Here is a 22,166-nt window from a genome sequence, read left to right on the forward strand (position 1 = left end):
TTTAGAGGAAAAAAGAAAAAATTTAGAGAATAAAAAGAATGTTGAGGGAGAAAAGTGTAATTTTTTATTTAAAAAATAGTCCAAATTTTGAGGCAAATGATAAATTTGAATTTTGAGGGAAAAAGAAGCGGAAAGCAAAAAAAAAATCTATATTTTTAGAGGAAAAAGTCAAACATTTTGGGGAACAAATAATTTCAAAGAAAAAAAGTGTGAATTTTGATTTTACAAAAAGTCTCAATTTTAAGGTAAAAACACCAAAATTTAGAGGGCAATCAATTTAAAAAATTTTAAGGGGAAATTTTTTTTTTTAGGTAAAATGTCAGAATTATGACAGAAAAACGTGAGAATTTAGATTTTAAAAATAGTCCAAATTTTAAGGCAAATAAGAATTTTGAGAAAATAGTCTTTTTTAAAAAAACAAAAAACAATCTGTATAGCAAAAAAAGTCAAAATTTTAGGAAAAAGTAAAAAAAAAAAAAAAATGTTTTTAAAGGTCAAATTTAGAGGAGTCAAAATCTTAAGGGAGCAGAAAAATAATTCCCCCCCACCAAAAAAAAAGTGTGAATTTTGATGGGAAAAAAAGGCAAATTTTTAAGGGGAAAAAGTAAAAAAAAATTACAGTAATAGAGAAATAATTTCAAAGAAAAAAAAAGTGAATTTTAAGGCAAAAATTAGAGGGGAATAAATTTCAAAAATTATAAGGGGAAAGTTATTTTTTTAGGAAAAAACTCAGAATTCTGCAGGAAAAACGTATAAATTTAGATGAAAAAGTAAGAACTTTAAGGGAACAGATAAATAATTTCAAAGAAAAAAGAATACATTTTGAATTTAAAAATAGTCAAAATTTTAAGCCCCCCCAAATTTTTTTGGGGAAAAAAAAATAGATTTTTAGGAAAAAGAAGCGAAAGGCAAAAAAAAAATAAAAAATTAAGACTTTTTTTTAAAGGAAAAAGTCAAGTTTTTAGGAGAAAAAGTAAAACAGAACAGAGAAATAATTTCAAAGAAAAAGTGTGAATTTTGATTTTACAAAAAGTCTGAATTTTAAGGCAAAAACTGCTAAATTTTAAGGGGAGAATGATTTTTTTTTTAAAAATTCAGAATTATGAGGGAAAACAATGAATTTAGACGAAAAAATTAAGAATTGTGAGAAAAAAGTAAGAATTTTGAGGGAAATCCAGAACCTCTTCATTGATGCTCATATATATTTTTTTAATTGATTCAAGGAGGATTAAGAGGTTTAAGCATCCACTGGTCAAGATGAAGGTACAGTACATGATGAGGAGACTCAGAACTGAGGAATGAAAAAGCAAACTTCAGAGTTGTTGTCTTCATGTGGTGTTTTTATTAATAATGGAGCAGAACAGAAACTACACAACAGAACTACAACAAATGGATCACAGCTACTGTCAGATTTACTGTCAGTCTAAGATTTGGAGGCTTAAACTCGAGACATCAGCAGCTGAAGGATGAAGAGGGAAATGAAACCGGAGACTTGTTCTGTCTTCAGTTCAGACGGAGTCGGGTCAGAATCTGGAGAGAAAAACCTAAGAGAGAGAAAGTGTTCGATCAACAATCATGAAGGTTGAAGAGTTCACTCATGGTGCAAAAACTTATTTTACAGACAATACAAATATTTAAAGTCAGTCATATTAGTCATATAAATTGATTATCATGTGTATATTTTATAAACCTGCTTTAACCTTTCAGTCATTACACACATGACCAACATGGACAGTGTGTTCAATGAGTGAAAGGATGACGCGCCCCCTGCTGGAGCCCCCTGGTAACTGCTACTGTTGGTGTTATAAAGGTGGTACCGACCTGTAACTGACTGTAAACATTATAACCATAAACTATGATGTAACATAAAGACGCTCATATATCAGGATGTTCCTGTTGATCTGATGATTCTCAATAATCCAGCGAGACCCTGACGGCAGATTAACACCGATTCTAACGCATTTCTCTCAAAAACAAAGACAGTAACGTGACAAAACCTGCTGACACACAATAAATGTATGTTGTGTTAATTAAAACTCCCCTGAGAGAAAACGTGAATGATTCAGGGTGAGGTAGGTGAGGTAGTGGAGCGCTTCAGCCTCTTGTGGTCAAAATGAGTATTACAATAACAAACATTTAGAAAAAGGAGGCTTACAAAAAAAAGGTTTCTCCTGAAAAACAAAACAAAATTTCACATGAAAAAAAAAAACATTCTCGTGAGATTTTTTTCAAAAAAAAAGAAAAGAAAAAAAAAATCATTTCATACATTTTTTTTCTCCAGAAAAAGTTTCAACAATTGACTTGAAATTTTTTTTTCCTCAGGAGATTTTTTCATTTTTTTTTTTTTTCCCCAGGAGAAAAAAGATTTTACTCACTTTTACACAAAAACAAACAAACAAAAAATTCTCTAGAAAGACATTATTTTCACTTGGTTTCACACATGGAAGATTTTTTTCTCCTGATGGAAAATAATAATTATTATTAATTAATGATTCTGGCAAAACGCTGTGTTCCACCAGTTATCAGGTCATAAAACCAGGAGAGAAAACAATTTAGATCAAACTTAAAAAATGGATCACCAGAAAAAAACTATTCTCTTCTTTCCCCTCTGGGCCTCCGTAGAACAGCATCAGAACTTTTGCTTAAATAAACAATGGTCAGCGCTACATGTCGTGTGTATGTATGTGTTTAGATAAAGTTTTACCTGCAGCCTTCACTGTGAGAGAGAGTTGGAGCTGAAGAGAGAACAGAGGACATCTGAGGTTACACCGACCGGACCAAAGACAGTCGACAGTGTTTAATGTTTACTGAGTGTTTTACCTCCTGGTTTCTCTTCTGGCTTCAGCAAACTTGTGTCTCTGCAGGAAGGAGGCCACGACTTCAGCCACCTAGTGACCAGTGTTATCAAATGAATGTGGTGGAATTAAAGTATAAAGTAACAGAAAGCAGAAATACTCAAAATAAACATATTTAGTTACTTCTCGCCTGATGAGGACATGAACAGTTTTCTTACCCTTTCTGGTTTGTCTTCTTGCACTGCGTGGCCACAGGGGGGCAGCACCTGCATCATGAATTTACCTGGAGACAAAGAGTGAGACAGGTACACACCCTGAACTGTCTGTCTCTCTCTCTCTCTCTCACACACACACACACACACACACACAGACACACACACACTCCCATGCTGTCACTTCCAGCGTGGTCGTTGACTGACAGGACCAGCTGTCTCTGGAGAGGAACTGCCGCCTCAAGGTGTGTGTGTCTGTGTATATCTGACTGTGAATGTGTGTGTGTGTGTGTGTGTGTGTGTGTGTGTCTGAAGACGTCCTATCACCTTTTCCCTCACAGTTAGTGTTGAAACACAGTGTGAAATATGTCAACTATTCCCAAAATCACAGTGTTTCTCTGCGTGAGGCGTTTTGTTTCTCTGAGACTACATTTCCCATCAGTCCTGTTAACCTCTTCTTCTTTCTCCCTCCATCTTTGTAGAGGACCAACATATTTCATGAATGTCTTTGCTCCCTGTCAGGGCTGAGAAAATAAATAAAAATAATCTTTTGTACTGATTGTGTCTGAATTTTGATTTATGTCGGGTCTTCGTCAGTTCATGCTGCCTCCAGGAAAGCTAGATTTTTGCCCATAAGCTTACATGTTAAAAGAAAGAAGTGGTGGATACATTATTTGTTGAGTCGGCTTCTCACCTTGCATCTGGCCGATAGTCAGATCTCTGTCTAGTCGGTCGATTCCTAGAAAATCAGAAGCAGCTTCAGGTTAGTGAAGATACTTTTTAATGAAAACTTGCACAAAACAAAAACTTACTGCTGATTATTAAAGTCATAAACCATATTCAAGGTAACATTTGACACCAGCGAGAATACAAACAGTAGTACTTTGATGTTTTTTAAATACATACCAGCCAAAAGCAGAAGTTTGGGCAGGTTGCAAGCCAGGAAGAGGTTGGAGGTTCCTCTAAACCAGCCGTCCCAATACTTCTCTGACTTTGACAGGTCTATACGCCACTTGTACACAGTCTGACATACGTACACATGCAGACACAATGTGGTTGGTTGATCATCTTCATAATAATGTGGACAACAGCAGGAAGAAGACATTAAGACATTCATGTGTGCATGTAAACAAGTTATACTGTGGTGAGGGCAAAAAATGTGAGTCAATGGTCCACTGTTGTAGACCTCAAGAGTTCGGGTAGGATTTAGATGTTTGAGGATTAATGGAAGTCAATGGAAGTGCTGCATGTATGTAAAGATGTGTTTTTATTTAAAAGTTTAGATGGGTTGGAATGAATGCAAGTCATTGGCAGGTCTTCTCAAGTAAGGAGAAGAAAATCTGCCTATTTAGATGTTACTGTTTTACTTTGCAAATGAATGCAAGTCAATGATGCTCTTGCAGGTACAAATGATTATGGATGTGTTTGAGATTGACATCAAGGGGATTAATGAAAGTCATAGGAAGATGGAAAAAAGTATTTGCAGTTTTAATGGTACTGGTTCATGTTAAGTTTGGTGTTTCATAATGAATGTAAGTCAATGGATTTGTTGAACGTGTCACAACACATAAAATGACCACTTTGATAAAATAAGTTCTTCAATAATGGATATGATACATCCTCGAAAGCATAAAACACACTGTATAAAACAGATTGACATCAAGAGGATTAATGAGAGTCAATGGGAGTGCTGTTATTTATGTTTATGTGGGTGAGTTTTTTTATGTAGAAAGTTGTTGGGATGAATGAATTAATGTATTTACTATTTCAATGGTCGTAGTTCATGTTAAAGTTTGAGGTTCCATAATGAATGTAAGTCAATGGATTGGCTTAAAGTGTCACAACACAACAATACTTAATATATTAAGTTCTTTGGTAATGAATATGATGCATCCTCAAAAGCATTAATGACACAGTATAACACAAAGATTGACGTCAAGGGTTAAAAAGGGTGAAAGTTGGATACTTGGTAATGAATGGAAGTCAATTACCATTAGTGTTTCTGTGCGGTCGTTTTCATACCTGGCCTTCGCTGAGGCTCACCTCTGAGGCAGCGTTTTCTTTGTCGTTGACGTAGCTCTGACCGCAGAACTCTTCGTTGCGTTCAACGACCACGTCCGTTACCGGGCTGGCCTGCTCCAGAGTGTCGGCCTCCTCCACCTCACATCTAACAGACAGGAAGTGAGTGAACACAGTGTAATCTAATAATAATCTGAAAAGACAGTATGAGACATAAGCCAATCAATAGCCAGCCTACCTTTTGATCTGACCAACCACTGACACTCTGGCAGACTCCAGGTTCCTGATTTGTCCACTCTTCACACTAGAAGGAGAAGAAAAAGGACTTGTTAGCGCTCCAGTTCTTTAATCTTTGGGTCGTCACTGACAGCAGACAACGGTTGAAGGGACTGTTTGTGTCGGCCTGGTGTGAATTTAAATGCTCACGTCCACTCTATGGCGTGGTCCATGGACTTGAAGGACTTGGGTCTTCCCTTCAGGAAGTTCTGTATGCTGTGAAGTGCCTCCATTGCACTGCCTTCAGGAGGAGAACAAGGCAAGAAAATGTTAAAATTATAAAACAAGATGTCTGTCTCTGTATGTGAGCTGCAGGGCCTCCGCTGCTCGTACTTGTTCTTACCTTCCACGACGTCTATAGCCACCAGGCCCACAGTGGTCGGGAGCAGCATGTTGCCGATCGTATGCACTGCGATCGCCCCACCAACTCCGTGGCCAATCAGGACGATGGGGGGAGGAGTCTCACCGTAGCAGGCTTGAATCACATTGGCTACATCGCTGAAGGGGGGGAGCAAACAGGACAGAAGCAGGTAGTAACGGTACTGGTCAATGGAGTGGCAGCATTTGTAGCATCATCAGTCCTGACCTCATCAGGAAACAACCAGTGCTGAGTCATTGAGGTAAAAGGATCAGTCAGACAAGTATGTGTGAGCGCGTCACGTGATGTTACCTGGACATAGTTTGAGTTGAGAAGTCGTCGGACTGGCGAACCAGGGTGTCGCCTTAACAAAGAAAAGAAAAAAAATTCTCTTAAAAAAACACAAACTCAGTCTCTATTCAGTAGTAGGTAAAAACAAATAAAAACATTAACACTAAGAGTAAACCACAGAAACCAGACTGATAACATAAATGAATATTAAAGCAGGGAAACCCTCCTCGCCTTCTCAGTGAACCTTGACCTGATCACTGATTTTAGAGTAATTAAAGATTGAATTAATAGATTTAGTATGTGGTGCCAAGTCCAGTACAATTAAAACAAGAATGCTGGCAAATTATTCCCCAAACCACTAACACCAGACCCGATCAAACACAATCTACTATCTCGAAAACCCAACTAATTTGGATACACGTGACTGAGTCCATCAGACAACGACTACTTTGAAGATAACCAAAACTCATTTTTATTTATATTGCCTCACCATGACCCCTGAGGTCCATGGCGAGCACCCTGCAGTTCACTCTGCGGGCGATGGCTGTCTGCAACACAGAAAAACACCGATATTATTCAGGATGTAGCCGCCGTTAATCAATCGACCTGTGAGGCGAGCCGACTGTACAGATACTCACGGTGAAGACGGCCCAGGACAGGCCCGAGTGTCCTCCTCCATGCAGCAGAACCAGCAGTGGTCCTTCACTTCCTGCTTTATAAATCCTGAAGACGTCCCTGCTGTCAGCCGGCCCCACGTTCACGTCCTCCATCTCGTCATAATACTCCCGCCAGGACACCGGCGAGTAGTCGAGCTTATCGCCAACCTCACTGGTCGACATGTAGACACACAGAGACACGCACACTTTATAATAAATACACAAACTGTATTCTGTCAGCAAGAATAAACCCAAACACACCAGCAGATAGTCTATTTTGTTAACTTCTACGTTAGCTAACTAGCAAAGCAGCATGACAGGAATTTTGACAGTTTCATCTTTTACCATTTATAACAGGGTATTTTTGATGTTAGATGACGAATCTAAATTTAAAGAGCTAGGCTAACAAGCTAACCCATAACTTTTCAGTGGGTAGTAGAGCACGAGACTACGTTTATTGAATGTTAATGTTATTTCTTAAAGTACGCAAGTTAAAGGTGCAACATGTGAGAACTGGCTGCCTGTTGCATTCATATCAAAACAACTAGGATGCAGCGTATCTTCTATCACAGTAACCACTAACTACTGCCAACTGTGCTAGCTCGCTGCTATTAGCTAGTTAGCAATGCAGCTAGCAGATGGTGTTCACACCACTAGCTCAGAAGCTTTTGCTGGTTAGCATGCTAACTTCAGTAGATATCTCTGCAACACAAAACATAGCTATCACAACGTCAAAACTGTAATTTGTTCACATTTTGTTGTAGATTTTAAGCATTTAAAAAAAATGTTTTTCAGCTAAAAAAAACTCACATATTGCACCTTTAGGAACAGACAATAAAGACAGACAAAGTTTATGTAGGTGGGATATGTTTTCTGTGTAAAGGCGTCGTTAATAAAATATGTCCAGAATTCAAATGTAGCTCCAAACACGGAGGGTGCAGCGTTTAACCAGAGTAACCGACAACTGCTGCTCTTTGCTAGCTATGCTAGGCTTTAGCTAGCAGCCATTTGCTAATTAGCTCTGTCAGTTAGCTGTGGAGCCAGTGGCCCTAAAGTTTAGTGATTGTGGAAAAAGACAAACCAAGAATGTTTTGGTGAGTTTTTAATTTGGCTTGTCGAGTTTTAATGACGTGTGTTTTACGATGAGTTAACGAGGCGATTAAGCTCATCTTAGTTTGGTAAAAGAGAGAAACCTGCATGCTAACTTCAGTACATAACTTTTCAACACAATACAAATAATAGTCAGAACTATTATTTGGTAAAGTTTTTGGTAAGTTTTCAACTGAAATTCTTACATATTGCACCTTCTTATAAATTGCTCCTTTAACTTGCAACAAGTTTTTCTTCTGTCCTCCGACATTGTTAAATATCCTGCGATTGTCAGCAGAAACAGAAAAACAAATGTGGCTCTGGGAGACTCACAACCACAGCTGCAAACATCAGATTCAGTCAGTAATTGTTCCCAGTGTTGTGGGTGACTTACTGCTCTGTATCGAAGCTCTCCTCCCACATGCTTCGTCTCAGCAGAAAGACGTCCAACCAGCCTTCAGTCTCCTGTATATATACGTGTTGTATATATTCAGCCTGTCTGTTGAGCAGGTTCTTCTCAATAAGAACTACACGGCACCAAGAGCTGCTCCGACATCCACCAGCCAAATAACAAGACCGACTGCTGATGTAAACACAAACACACAATCAGACAATACCCTGTCAGCTGTTGTTGTCAGGTAGCATCACTGTTGCGGCGTCCGGTTGGCTGAGAGCGCTGAAGGGGGCGTGACAGGAGAGTCGAAACTGTGTCCGTAGTTACGTCACTGTTGTGCTGACAGCATCAGTCGGTGACGTGTTGGCAGAAATTTGGAGAAGTTTCTGGTAGTTAGTGGTGCGACGTGTCTCCACCGGTAAAGCAAGTCAGTGTTGTCGTGGTCGAAGGCCCGTTCTCCAAAGAGTCCTGGGTTAGCCCAGAACTGACCGAGGGCTTTAATTCCTACATCTGGGACATCGAAAGTTTCCATTATTAATGTCACTATTACCTCCGCCAAGGAGGTTATGATTTGACCTGCGTTCATTTTTTAAATTTTTTTTTTTTTCAGCAGGAAAACACAAAAATTAGATCCACACGTCACTTTCCTGTCGCCACAACAACCACGTTTGAGTTTATTGTCAGATACATCAGTGACATTAATCATTTGTTAATAATTTCAACCGCACATACAAAAGCTCCAAATGTCAGATCTTTTAAGAGCTGTAGATTTTCAGGGTTGTTGCATTTTACAGAACAAAATATATAAACATGGTTTCACTCAAAAGAGAAAAGGTCACTTCCTTCAGATTTTTACACTGAAAACTTCACATTTGGTTTATAAATATCTGATGAGAACATTTCAAGCTGCTATCACTCTCTCTGACCCACACACACATACACACACACACACACACACACACACACACACACACACACACACACCCTCAGGTGGCGATGACAGACAGTTTCAGTATCCAGGTAACCAGCAACGTGCTGTTGTGGATAAATGAGATTAACTGTCATTCAGAAAAACACACTTCTGTCTCACAATTCAGTAAATATACATGATAAAAGCAGGTGAATTACAATTAACATTTGATTTGATTAGAAATGACAGTGTTATTAATCTATCTGTCTTTGTTAATAAGAGGAAGATGATGTCAGTGTTCGGACTAAAAATAAAATTTAATTTCTAATTATTGTCTCCTTGATTACTAATATCAGCCCTGAAAAAAACCCCCACATGAGTCGACCACTAATCACTAGTTCTCCCCTTTGACGACGTGACACCTGAAATGTGACTTCAGGACTACAGACTTGGTGAAGTCTGTAGTCCTGAACCCTGGAAATCAGTTAGCATGTTTGCACATCCAGTTCCCTCGTCTCAAAGTCTGAGTGTTTTAAATTGGTTTCCGGTTACATGTCTGAAAAACATTTACACGCTCTGTTCTCCGACATAAACTCCATCATTAAATGTCCCACAGTTTAATTATAAAGCTCTTCCGTGTGTTAAAGACGGTTAGCGGTTGCTAACAAGTGTCTAAATGAGACGACATGGAGACTCATCTACTCACTAGTCAAAGTATTCTGGAGATAAAAGATCAGACAGACTATGCAGCTATTTTTATACGCTACTGTGAACATTTATGTTAAAACCTTCACTAAATGAAGTTTGGGCGTCCAGTGAGGAGGTGCCTGTCCTCAGTGGGTCTGCCAGCTTGGTCCAGAGCTCGCCGTATGTTCTCCCAGAAGACTCCGGTGTGTTGAGCGGCTTGTGGCCAGCTCAGGTAGCTGCGTCTCTTCACCAGACTCCTCATCCGGTAGTACGGAGACAGCTGATGGGCCGGGATGTCCTCCATAAACAGCAGGATCAACACGTCCTCCTGCTCATCAAACAGACGGTAGCTGCGGACACCACACACAGGAAGTCAGCTGGAGTGATGCAAGTGTGATGAGCGCATGAAGTGTACAGATAGAGAGGCGGCGCCCCCACCTGGCCATCTGGATCTCTCTGGAGCACCACTCGCTCTGCAGGTAGTGCTGGCTGATCACACAGATGGTCTTCCTGCTGCCATAGATGGCGTCTGTGATGTTCTCCACGATGGGCTTACCTGTGAAAACAACAGAAAAAGGAGCCCTTTGTTGTTGTTTAAGGCGGTACTGTTTTCTGTCTGAAAGTGTGAACTGAAGTTCAGATGGACCCTAAAGGGGAAGTGAAATTCAAACTATGGAGGAACTATGAAAAACGGGGCAACAGTCAAAGTTGGCAAATGACTTTAAGGGGAAGAAGATGACACTGAAGAGGGAAGTGAGAGAGGAAGCAGAGAAAAGAGAAAAGACCAGGGCAAACACAGTGATCGGTCTTGTTGCTGCTTCATGACAGAGTTTAAAGACAGGTTGTGTCTGTACCTGGTTCAAAGTCTCTGTGGTGCAGACACAGTCTCCAGCCTTGCTCCCCCTCCAGAACAGGAAGCATCTCTCTGTAGACCCAGGCCTCATCGTGAATGTTGTAGGAGACAAAAGCATCATAGCGGTGAGGTGAGGCCTTCCTCTTCTTATCATAGAGGAAGGCCAGGAAGAGGTAGTAGGAGTAGGCCAAGTGCCATCTGAGGAAGTGGTAGATGAAGGATGCGAGCAGAGTAAACACAACCAGACAAGTGCTAGAAAGGAAGTAAAGAAAGCTGGCGTCTATCCAACAGGAGTGTGTGTCAAAGTCCAGGAACTTGTTTCCCTGTTGGCTCAGAGGAAAGGCACAAGTATACTGGTGGCCGTTGACAACCTGTGTCTGGTTGTTACTCTGCACCCATTGGTTAAAGCCAGAGTTAGAGCATTCACATGTTAAAGGGTTACCAGTCAGGTCCAGATACGTCAAGGCGGGGAGGGATTGGAAGACTGTCTCGTTTATAGTTGACAACTCATTCTCACTGATTTTTAGCCAGCTGAGTGCTGCCAGCTCGGCCCCGGCCAGGAAGTCCAAAGACCTGAAGTTATTGTTGGAGAGGTCAAGCACCTGCAGGTTTGGGATTGGCCAGAACAGCTCAGGGGTTAAATCTGACAGATCACTGTCGACTATATGAAGATCCTTCAGTTTAGGAGTGTATTTAAATGTGTCTGGGTGCAATGATCTCATTTGTAATTGCTCAACCCAGAAGTACTCCAGAAAATTCAGACCTTGGAGCAGATCTGGTGAAAAAATTTCAATGGGATCATCGTAAACTTTAAATACAAGCTTCTTCAAGTTGGGTAAATTTGAGAAAGCTGGATCATCGTTTTGTCCTGAACTCTTCTGGATCGAGTTAAGAACTATTGTCAGACTTTCTAATTGTGGCATTCCTATGAAAAGCTCTTCATAGAAATCATGAACTGAAAAACTGAGAGTTTGGAGATGACCAAGTCCTTCAAAAGCCCCTTCTTGTACAATGTAACGTGATGTTTCTGATTCTAAATCCAAAACACAAAGGGAAGAAAGATTCCTAAAGGCTGCGTACCGAAGACTTAAAAGACGATTATTGTGCAAGTTCAGAGATTCTAATTTGTGCAAATTAACTTTGAAGGCGCTGTCAAAAGTGAAAACAGAATTATCTGCAACATTAAGGACTTTCAAATTGGTCAGATTTTGAAAAACACATCCTTGAAGTTTTAAAATGTAATTGTTTTCGAGATTAAGTTTTGTAAGTTTTGTCAAATACAGGAAGTCGTGACAGTCGAGCTCAGTGATCATGTTGGAGCTCAGATCCAAGATTTCCAGCGTGGAGAGTCCTCGGAGTGCAAGTGGCACTTGAGATAAAGCATTATTGTTCAGTGCCAGACGCCTGAGCTGTGTCATTGATCTGAGTGAATGCTCCGACAGCTCTGACAGGGTATCGTAAGAAAAACCGAGCTCAGTTACCTGAGAACAAGACTGCAGCAGGGTGTCGTTGATGGCGTGAATACCACTAAACACCACACTAAGAAGTCTTAGAGAGGGGATTTGGCAGGCAATGTCTATGAGACCTTTTTCTATCAACACCTTCATGAATTGCAGCTGAAGTACTTTGAGTGATTCAGTGGTCTGCAGCACCGCGCTGTACGGCTGAAAGCTGCCATCAGCTTGGCTCAGTGACAAACTAGTTAAGCTCCTCAGAAAGGTCTTGTTTGCTACGTCCCACTCCATCTCACATCCGTAACTGCACAGGTTAAGAAACTGCAGATGAGGGAAGATGTCGTTTCTAATGCTGAACTTCCTCACTGGGTTCATATTTAGCTCCAGAGACCTCAGGTTTGAGACATTAAGAGGCAGGTCGTCTGAGTGAAAAGAGGTGAACTTGTTGCAAGCAATGGACAATTTATGTAAAGTTGGTAGTTTTAAGATCGGAGTAATGTCTGTAATTCGATGTAGGTGATTGTTATTGAGCTCTACACTCTGTATGCTGACCAGGGACTGAAAGGCCACCGGGGAGATATATGAGATACGGTTACTGGACAGAGTAAGTGTGACCAGTTTGAAGAGCCCTGTAAAGATGTTGTCTGTCAGGTTTGTGAGTTCATTCTTAACAATGCTCAGGGTCCTCAACTCAACCAAGTCGACAAAAGCTCCATCGTCAATGTGCGAAATAGAATTAAAGTCAAGTTGTACGGAGATGAGCTTTGATAAACATCTCAAATCTGTGCCGGTGATCTTTAAAATCTGATTTGTGCTGAGATCGAGTGATGTCGCATTTATGGGAATGTCATCTGGAACAGCCGTGAGGTCACGCTTGATGCACGTAACCGTAAGATTATTTGCACTTTGAGGAAAGACAATCATGCAGTTTTTCAGTGAGAAAGCCAGTGAAGGATGAAGATGAAGCAGGCAAGAGAAAAGAAACACAAGGAGCAGAGGACGACTTCCTGCAGCTGGCATGTTGAAGTTTGGGAGGAGCGTTCACTTTCTTCAGTCAGTGGTGGAGATTATCCACATCTGAGGAGGATGAGAGAAGAAAGTAATGAACAAAGCTTTACTATACAGCACATTTTTTAGCCATTCTAGAGGCAATCTCTTTGGACTTGTTCTGGGACATCCCACAGGTGCTCGATGAGGTTGAGATCTGGGGAATTTGAGCTTTTTGTCACAACAGATCAAAGTTTTCAATTATCTTGTGAGATATCTCAACATTGTCAGAGGAGGAGGAGTATAAGACACGCACCTTTACATATTTCTATTTCTAGCAGTATTTATATCAGCCATCAAAGACGAGTTTAATGCACATATTTCTAAATTGCATTTTAATATACTTTCTAATATTTCAAATCATTTCTCTGTAGAAGCACTTGAGGATCAATGAAGTATTTCTGATTCACCAAACTAAACATAATGGTAAACATCACATCTGCTTGACATCGGCATGTTAACATTGTGAGCATGTTAGCTTGCTGATGTTAGCATTTAGCTCAAAGCACCACTGTGTCTAACCACAGCCTCCCACAGCTGCGAGCAGCCTGGAGACATCTTGTTTCTAAGCTTCTTTTACAGAATAATTCTTCTCAGCACCATCAGACTTCACCTCATGACTTTATATTATTACTTAAAGATACTTATCTTATCCCCAGGGGTAATTTCATGTTACAGCAGCAGAAAAAAAACAGGCTAAAGATACAAAAAAATCTTTGCAAAAAAGACAGAAAAATGTTTTATTATTATAATATATTAGATCTTTGTAGTCAGAGCTCCAACAAAAAGCTGCTAACTGAAAGTGCCAGCGTTAAACAGTAATACTTAACAAAAAGAAGCTATCATGGACATTAACTCAAGTACTCTAAATTAAGTAAGTACTATAGTACTTGTACTACATTTCAGAGGTGAATTCTGTACTCGACAACTTGTTCTGGTCACTTTGCTGATTAATATTTTACATTAAATACTTTAAATGGTATTAAAAGTGTATAAAAACACTCATTCTGGACTTATTTTTCTGAGTTCCTTTTACTGATAACGCTTCTCTAGGTTAAGATTTTCAATGCAGAACAAAGGGAGTATGTACACGCTGCTTTTATTTAAGTAATCTGAATACTTCTGCCACTGTATGATTAACTGAAGAGCTTTACGTACCTTTTAGTCACACAGAGGAACACAAATACATCCTCAAGGTCCAAAACAATCTCCAGTCTTGTTGGTGGATGAAATTATCCTGACATCAAGGAGGTAGTGAGAAGAAGAGTTAAAAGTTAATTTGATGCTGCAGACTTAAATAATGTAAACGTATGGATTATCTGTCGTAATGATGTTTGGCTCCGTAGAGATGATTTTTACCAGCCAAGTTTCATGAGTTTGACAGAAAAGGATTCAGGTGACTATCGGACTCCTGTTTCCCTCTGCTCAGCTAAAACTTTGGACTGACAAGAAGTGAAATGTGGAAGAGTGGTCTACTTTTAACTTTGACCTGTAAGGCAACAAAAATAGAGGAACTCTTGACTATTAAGGCAGCAGCAGCAGCATAGAGCCAACATTTTAGTCAATGAGTTTTCCTTCTGTCGAAACATTCAGATGAATTGCAACAGAGCCACCATTAAGACTGAAATGGACCTTTTTCCAGAGGAAATTAATTAAAATGTTTGGGTAGATTGTTATTTTAGAAGCATTTTTGGTCTATTTCTAGAAAATCTCTTCACATCCTGACAGCAGTCAATAAATCAAATGCTCCATCAAAAAATAAAAAAAACAAAACATGGCTGGACGGCTGTACTGCTAAAGGTATTAGCGAGCTAGTTACAAGAATGGCCAAGACAGTGCAGCCAAAGTTTCCCCAAGCTGACCTGCTAGCTTGACAGCGGTGAGTGCTAACAATAGTTGTTTACATTCATTCATGATAATGATAACAGCAGTGAGCAGTAAGTGCTGGCCGGGTTGCCTTTTCAGACTGAGCTATGTTTGCATGTATCACTACGTGGCAGTCAGTATACGTTCACGTGTTTCGGAGGAATTTCTTCAGGAGGCCCGAGAGGAGGAGGTGGGATTTTTTCCATCGGATTACTACAAAAGTCTCGCCAGTTTCTCCAATCTCACCAACCCTGGCATTGAAGTCAATGAATTACACAAACCTTGAGTGATTTTGAGAGGTCCAAAACGGTTTGAGTCCATAAAAGTTGAGACGCTGTGTATAACGTACATAACACAAAAAAAAGTAATGTTCAAACTGATAAACTTAAAAAAAAGTTACAATATACACTCCTCAATTTGATGCCTCCTTTAACTGTTTAAGGTTGTCGAGGTGACAATAATTTTTTTTAAATATCCCATTCATTCTGTGTATGAAACAAGGAGGTGAATGACTGAAGAGGATAGAAAACAAGAAGAGGGCTGACAGAAGGAGGTTTCAGAAGGAGGTAGTAGGATGACGAAGAGGACGATGGAGGAGTTGGTCTGAGGAAGAAGGGAGAAGAAGAAGAAAATTGGGAACAACCAAAGATGAAGGTATAAAGAGGAAGAAGAAGAGCATTGAAATCTCCTCCCTCTCTCCCTCCTTCTTTAATTTATTCATAGATACGTCATGTGGTAGAGCAGCGAGGAGCTACAAGAGAGGGAGCAGCTGAAGCGTTCCTCTCTGACCTGGCAGGCAGTCGTCAGACACCATGATGGGATTTCCAGCGTTGAACACGCCGCTGTCGACCGACGCTGTTGTCCGTTGACCCTGATCAGGTATGTAGAGCCAGAGAGGAGGACAATCAATTAAATGAGTTTAAGATAACTGTGATATAACTGTAGTGAGTTGACTTGATGCTGATTTGTGTTTTTTACTGTAAAGAAGTTACTGTACCCTCCTGAGATTTATATTGTGTTATGCTTAATGATATTTTATCTTATTATATGATTATATGATACTGCTATAGATAGATAGATAGATAGATAGATAGATAGATGTACTTCAATAATCCTAAAGGAAAACATTATAACGTTATAATTTGATGCTATAACTAATAACATTTTATAGATTGTAATAAAGTGATTGTATTGAAGGGCTTTACAATGTTTGAAGTATAGTTGATCTGTTATTCTTTGACCCTTGCTTCATTACATCACTGACATTTTACATATCTTGCCATGAATGTAAGATGTGTCTGGCACAGCAGGACAAAAAGCAAATCTGATCTCGAGAGGATTCATCTGTTTTGCAGAAAATAGCTGCCGGAAAGAACAGAATCACCAATAACTGAGATGATATTTAGCAGGCAGGAAAATGTATTCTGGTGTGAGCATAAAAAATACCTGAATCAGTGTTGGACAGAGTACGCAGATTACTTTCAAGTCACGAGAAATGCAACAACTTAGTTTTGACTAAGCATTAACTGGTTCATTAGTCGCATGTTGAAACACAAAGCTAGACGAGCCCTGTTTCCTCTGTCATTATCCATAAACATGGATAATGAGTTGCCTTTTTCAGTCGGTAACGCTGCAACATAACGACTTGTTAATGGCAGTAATCTTGTAATATAAAGCTACCCAACACTGGTGGGAATAAAATCAAGTGATCATTTTCTTCTGGATTGATGAGTGGTACATTCAGGGAATTATTCATGACTTGTGTTGATTATTTGTTTCATCTGTCCATCAGGTGTTGACCTTTGAGTGCCAAATTCTACAATTCAACAAAGTTCTGACACCATGGAAGTATCCCCAAATGTTGCCAAGCGCAAGAAGGGCGTCGTCCAATCAGAATGCCCAATTCCAGGGGAGGAGGGGCCTGCAGATGCCCTTGGCGACGCAGATCCCAATGCCAACTGGGGGGCGGAGCCTAATTTTAACATCAACCTCAATCTGGCTTCGCCAAGAAACCCCCGCCCTTCCACGGAGACCTCGAAGCTGCATGGAGGGAACAAAAAGGACGATGGGAATAAAGGAGGCGGGAAACCTGGGGCAAAAGGGGCAGTTACTATGGAAACTGGCAAGTCAGCAAGCAGCCTGGGAACCCCTCTGATGTCACCAGGGGAGAGAGACGATCCATCACGGCAAAAAAGCAAAATTCCAGCGTTGTCTCGCTCACCAACAGCCGAGGCTTTGCTGAACAGCAGAGGCGAGCAACGGCTGAAATCCCCCAACGCCAAACACACTCCGACACTCAGTCCCAAGACGCACACACACAGCAACACGGCTGTAAGTCCAAAACCTCACCGGGTGGAACAAACGACGGTCGCCAACAGCCCCAGAACGACCGAAAGAGTCAAAATACAAATATCAAGAGCGGAATCTACCAGCACCTCTAACCCCAAACCACATACAGTGACAACTCAACTGACAACAAAGACTACAAGTAAAATAACAGTTAGCCCAAAAATGCTAACAAAAAGGAAAGAAGAGGGCGGAAAAGAAATTGGTCTCGCGACACAGTCACCCAAAACACTTCATCTTCCTGTTAGCCCACGAGTCCAGCATCAGAAAGGAGATTCAAAAGTTATCAGCCCAAAATCGGCCAATCGAACCCTAACAATGATGGCCAAAACCCCAAAACCAGACCCAGCAAGCACAAAGTCGAATGAGCAGACCAGACATGACTCAAGAACTCAAAATCAGAGGGCTGAAGTGGCTCTGCTCAGCAACAAGACCCCTCAACCCAGCTCTCTGAGTCCTAAACCGTCCACTCAGAGGAAAGCACCTGGGACCAGAAACAATAATGCATCAGGGTCCAAGGAGAATCTTGATAGCCAAGATTCAAGTGTTGGTTCTGGATCCAAAACCAGTTCAAATTCTAAAGCTACAACAACCAAGGACAGTCTGGATTCAAAAACTGGCTCTGATTTCAAACCCAGTCCCATCACGAAAACCACAATGGGCTCCAAAGACAGTCTGGATTCTAAAAGTGGCTCTGCTTCCAAAACCAGTTGGGGATCAAAGGACAGCTTAGACTCCAAAACTGGATCCAATTCCAAAGCCAGTCCCAATTCTAAGTCTGGGATGGGTTCCAGAGATAGCCTTGATTCTAAAACTACAACGGAAATCAAGGCAAGCAAAACCAGTCCAGATCCAAAGACTGATCCTAAAGCTGGTTCGGATTCTTCCAAACCTGGACCAGTTCGATCTAGTTCAAAGTCAGCTCTGGCAGATTTGTTGCTCTCTCCTAGACCAAATTCAGCAAGTAGGAGTCCTGGGTCTTGTCCTGGTAAAACCCTTGGTTCTGCTCGAGTTGGACCAAACAGGGAGGTCCTGAGGAGTCCTGGTTCTGCTCCAGGTAATTACATTCACAGAGTCTAATCAATCAATGATCCAAAACTGAGATCAGCTGATTCTCAGTTCTCCAAGTAATGACACTATTCACATAACAATATATAAATATGGCAACATAATCTCAACTCATGGTCCACTTTCAACTGCATCTCATGGTCTTCATCAGTGTATGGAGTTTACTTGGTTAGCATAACCCCACCTAAGTGTGAAAGTCATATGCTGTTAAAGCTCAAGAAAAGTCTTGTAAGTGGACTTTTATTTAAGAATATTTCATCTCGCTACTATTTTAAAGTCAAGAATGAATTTTGAAGTGATCTGTGTTGAACAAATGAACAATAACTGAATTCGATGTTGTGTAGAAAAGTTCAACCCCATGAAAAACTTTAAAAAGATTTAAGATACTGTGTCTGGTGTCACGATATCTCAGCTAGTTTTGTCTACGAAAGTGATGAATTGCTGGAGAATACAATTTAATAAAAGACTGTGGAACTTGGTAAATCTTTATGTTGGCAACAAAAACATTTATTTGTTCACCAGTTGAATCAATCATCAATGCAAGACTTGAAATTAAAATTGCCGATCATGTGACAGACCCGAACTTGGGATAAGAGCGGTGTTTAAGAGGAAAAAGAACAAAAGCTCCAAACTTGTGTTCCTGGTTACAAAAACAATCTTATTATTTAAGGTCTCTCTCTGTAGGAGGTTTCCGTAATGTTATCAGACACCTCAGGCCATCAGACGCAAAATTAGTTTGAATGGACGTAACTTTGACAGTCAGAGTTTGAATTAAGTTGCATCCATTGTAGCTGTGTAAATCATTGATTAAAAATTATGGTAATTTTTAAAAACAGCAATAATTCAGTCTGTTGTGCTAACATTTGTTTTCTGTTTGCAGGTTCTGGCCTGCTGGCTCCTCTGTCCACCTCCAGCCCCAAAACCAGAACCACTGTTGCCATCACAATGAAGGGAGGATCCACACCAGAGCCTGTGGCTGTTGGATCTGTTGCTGTGGAAACTAACCCCAGAGAGACACCCCATAATACCAGTCTTACTCGGGGCCTCACCTTTGATTCGATCACTAAGACATCGGTGAAAGCAGGCGCTGCCGACGAGGAGGAGCACGTGAAACTGCCAGAGACCAAAGTGACAGCTGCAGGAGGACTGGGGGTATCTCAGGGGGCTGTGCGAGGGGGAAATGTGACTGATAATGCAGGGTTGGCACCGTGCAGCCCATCGGGCAAACCAAGTCACCTGGGAGACACAAATGCCATCACCGCTGGTAGCACCATCACGTCGTCAAGGGCAACAGGTGTAGAGAGTAAGAAGGAAGAGAAGAAGCAGGAGATGCTTAAACAGAAAGATGGTCCGGGGAGTTCTTCTTCTCTTCCTCAGCCGCCCACTCATCAACCGAGCTCCAAGGCCCTAAAGGAGACTGCCACCATGACCAACCCCAATGAGGGGCTCCATCTGCAGGGAGGAGAGCGGAGAGAGGTGGGTGTCCAAGTGGAGGTGGAGGTGGTCGAACGCTCAGCGTCCACCAGCTCCAGCCTGCACAGGGGAACTCCCACCTCCTCTCTGATTGGCTCTTCCAGCTGTCAGTCAGGTAGTTCCACCTCCCCGACGGTCCCGTCACTGTGCTGCGTCCCTGACGGTGAGCAGTCTCTCAAGCACATCTGCAAGATTGACATCGAGCTGCGCAGCCAGTCGGTGCTTCCCTCTGCTGTGTCTGACAAGGCGAGTTCCCTGCCCGCCTGTCTGCGTACATACAGCTTCCAGCAGAGCCCCGCCCTCACATCAGAGCTTCAACACAGACAAAACCAAGACAGAGACATGAGTGCAGACAGCATCTGGGAGGAGGATGAGGACAGAGTACCAAGGGAGCAAAACAAGGAGGAAGAGGAAAAGGAAGAAGCAGTGAGGCCACAGGAGGTGGCGTGGGACAAACAAGGGATGACGTGGGAGGTGTACGGCGCCTCGGTTGACCTGGAGTGCCTCGGCTCGGCGATCCAGTCCCACCTGGAGACAAAGATTCGGGAGCAGCAGAAACACATCACCACTCTGAGGAAGTCCATCTGCTCCAACAGCAGCCCTGGAGTTTGTAAGATGAAGAAGAGGAAGAAGAGGCGAGGAGGGATTCTGGGATGCTGCAGGAAGGCGCCGGCTGTGGCAGACTAGTCCAGAGAGTTAAAATCTTTAACACACAACTGTAAATACACCTATACTGTGTAGCGTCACACCTTTGGTCTGACAGGACTGCATGTGTTGCACCATAAATGCCCACTCTGATTAATATGATTGATTTCTGCCACTAGGGGTCTCTCAATGAAAACAATAAGGAAAGATGTAGTTTGATGATGTTGTGAAGTAGCTTGGGATCATCAAGATCGTGGTTCCACTCCCACCGTTGAATCAGACACAAATGTGCACAGATGAGATAATATTTTAAAGTTTTATTCACTTTACCTTTAGTCACGTTCACCGACGTCTTTCCTCAGTCTCTGACATTACCTCTGGAGGTGATCAAATGAAACGCATCACTTAACCGAGTAAGATTTCTGTGGGAACACTGTCGGAAACATTTGCGATAATGTAGATACTAACTAAACAGAACATCTAACAAAGCTCTAGTTGTTTTTCAAACATTTTAATGTGAAAATGTTAGATATTGTATCTTTTAATACTTCCTCAAACAGAATAGCAATAAAATGTCTTTATTCTTTAGAAGTAAAACATTTAAATTACAGGGTGTTCATGTGACGACAGCTTTAGGATCCATTCTGTTAGATAAGTGGGGCTATTTTTTAAGAGGGAAAGGGTTTTTAATACAAAGACTTATTGAGATTACAGGACGACATAAATGTCAACATTTTATGAATGATGCTTTTTTTGCTTTCTTTTGGAGAGTTAGACAAGAAGACTGAGAGTCAGTAATAGTTTGGTTTCTGTGTACTTCCACTTTTTGAAGCGTAGTGGAGAGGACAGCAGCTCCCTGCTCCTCACTGGTGGTTAATATTTCATCTACTTCCTTTTTCATGAAAAAGAAATGTCGCAACCACTCAAGCACTCGGGAGGCCAAGACAGAGTGTGTGTGTTTGATTGTTCTTTGCAAATTAATCAGGTGGAAAGTCACTTTACTTCCTCTTCCTCTCATCCTTTCCTTTCCTGTCCTTTTCTTTCCTGTCCTGTTTTTTCTTCCTTTCCTGTCCTGTCCTGGCCTGGCCTGTTTCCCTGCCTGTCTTTTCCTTTCCTTTCCTGTCCTTTCCTTTCTTTTATTTTCCTTTCCTGTCTTGTCCCGAGGAGAGGGAAGGAAGAGAAAAGACGTTTTTTCTTTCCTTCCTTTTCCTTTCTTTGACTTTTGCTTTCCTGTTGTTTCCAGTCTTTCACTCCTTCCTCTCCATCACTTCCCTTTTGTCACATGAATTAATGCAGTAGTAAGATTATACTGACGAGGAGATACACAGACAGGTTTGATCAAGTCTATCTTGATTCACTACTTTGTATTTCTGTGTTCCCATGTTGTAACAGCACATGTTGGTTGAAAAAACTGTAAACAACAACTTAAACTACACATCATATTTTAATGTTCTTCTTCTTCTGTTTTTCTTTGTCTGCTCTGTCGTCATCTCTCTCATGTCGTCATATTTTCGTCCACACTGGGAGTTCATGTCCTTCTTATAAAACCAGTCCAGCGTATAAACTTTTAGTACTTCCCTCCATCTGTTTCGTCCTCCATCCTTCCTCATCTCACTTTCCTGCCGCTTCCTGTTCCTCCATCTCGACCCTGTTTCATAACTCGTGTTGTTGATGGAGCTGGGGGTTGCTTCTCTAAATTATTCAGAAACATTAACGTCACGCTCATG

At 41.1% G+C, this 22,166-nt stretch overlaps 2 protein-coding genes across 4 annotated transcripts; both read right to left on the reverse strand.

The window, feature by feature from the left end:
• Positions 1 to 1,319: 1,319 nt before the first annotated feature.
• Positions 1,320 to 9,010, reverse strand: LOC141003544 (protein phosphatase methylesterase 1-like). Of its 2 annotated transcripts, none has more exons than XM_073474909.1 (14): positions 8,091 to 9,010; positions 6,590 to 6,779; positions 6,442 to 6,499; positions 5,973 to 6,024; positions 5,646 to 5,800; positions 5,453 to 5,543; positions 5,265 to 5,330; positions 5,051 to 5,174; positions 3,914 to 4,031; positions 3,702 to 3,746; positions 3,014 to 3,078; positions 2,821 to 2,888; positions 2,705 to 2,735; positions 1,320 to 1,544 (listed from the first exon to the last, which is right to left on the reverse strand). In XM_073474909.1, exons 1-13 carry the CDS (start codon positions 8,117 to 8,119, stop codon positions 2,714 to 2,716), a joined length of 1,083 nt encoding a protein of 360 aa, XP_073331010.1. In that variant the 5' UTR covers positions 8,120 to 9,010; the 3' UTR covers positions 1,320 to 1,544; positions 2,705 to 2,713. The 2 variants fall into 2 exon arrangements, with proteins under 2 accessions (XP_073331010.1, XP_073331009.1); XM_073474908.1 differs by having other exon boundaries at positions 5,030 to 5,174.
• A 531-nt stretch (positions 9,011 to 9,541) lies between these two features.
• Positions 9,542 to 14,971, reverse strand: LOC141003543 (uncharacterized). Of its 2 annotated transcripts, XM_073474906.1 has the most exons (4): positions 14,200 to 14,971; positions 10,542 to 13,071; positions 10,126 to 10,243; positions 9,542 to 10,037 (listed from the first exon to the last, which is right to left on the reverse strand). In XM_073474906.1, exons 2-4 carry the CDS (start codon positions 13,012 to 13,014, stop codon positions 9,794 to 9,796), a joined length of 2,835 nt encoding a protein of 944 aa, XP_073331007.1. In that variant the 5' UTR covers positions 13,015 to 13,071; positions 14,200 to 14,971; the 3' UTR covers positions 9,542 to 9,793. The 2 variants fall into 2 exon arrangements, with proteins under 2 accessions (XP_073331007.1, XP_073331008.1); XM_073474907.1 differs by lacking the exon at positions 14,200 to 14,971 and having other exon boundaries at positions 10,542 to 13,858.
• Between the last annotated feature and the right edge of the window lie 7,195 nt (positions 14,972 to 22,166).

This window comes from Pagrus major, chromosome 10, assembly GCF_040436345.1.
Source record: "Pagrus major chromosome 10, Pma_NU_1.0".
NCBI lineage: Eukaryota > Metazoa > Chordata > Actinopteri > Spariformes > Sparidae > Pagrus > Pagrus major.

Excerpts from the sequence above, each read along its gene's own strand:
- LOC141003544 (XM_073474908.1), bottom strand. The coding sequence starts at position 8,119 with ATGTGGGAGGAGAGCTTCGATACAGAGCA. Across the intron at positions 3,747-3,913 it reads CAAACTTCTGCTTTTGGCTG|GAATCGACCGACTAGACAGA; the intron begins GTATGTATTTAA and ends CTGATTTTCTAG. Across the intron at positions 2,736-2,820 it reads GCCAGAAGAGAAACCAGGAG|CTCCAACTCTCTCTCACAGT; the intron begins GTAAAACACTCA and ends TTCTCTCTTCAG.
- LOC141003543 (XM_073474906.1), bottom strand. The coding sequence starts at position 13,014 with ATGCCAGCTGCAGGAAGTCGTCCTCTGCTCCTTGTGTTTCTTTTCTCT. Across the intron at positions 10,244-10,541 it reads CCACAGAGACTTTGAACCAG|GTAAGCCCATCGTGGAGAAC; the intron begins GTACAGACACAA and ends TTGTTTTCACAG. Across the intron at positions 10,038-10,125 it reads AGAGAGATCCAGATGGCCAG|CTACCGTCTGTTTGATGAGC; the intron begins GTGGGGGCGCCG and ends TGGTGTCCGCAG.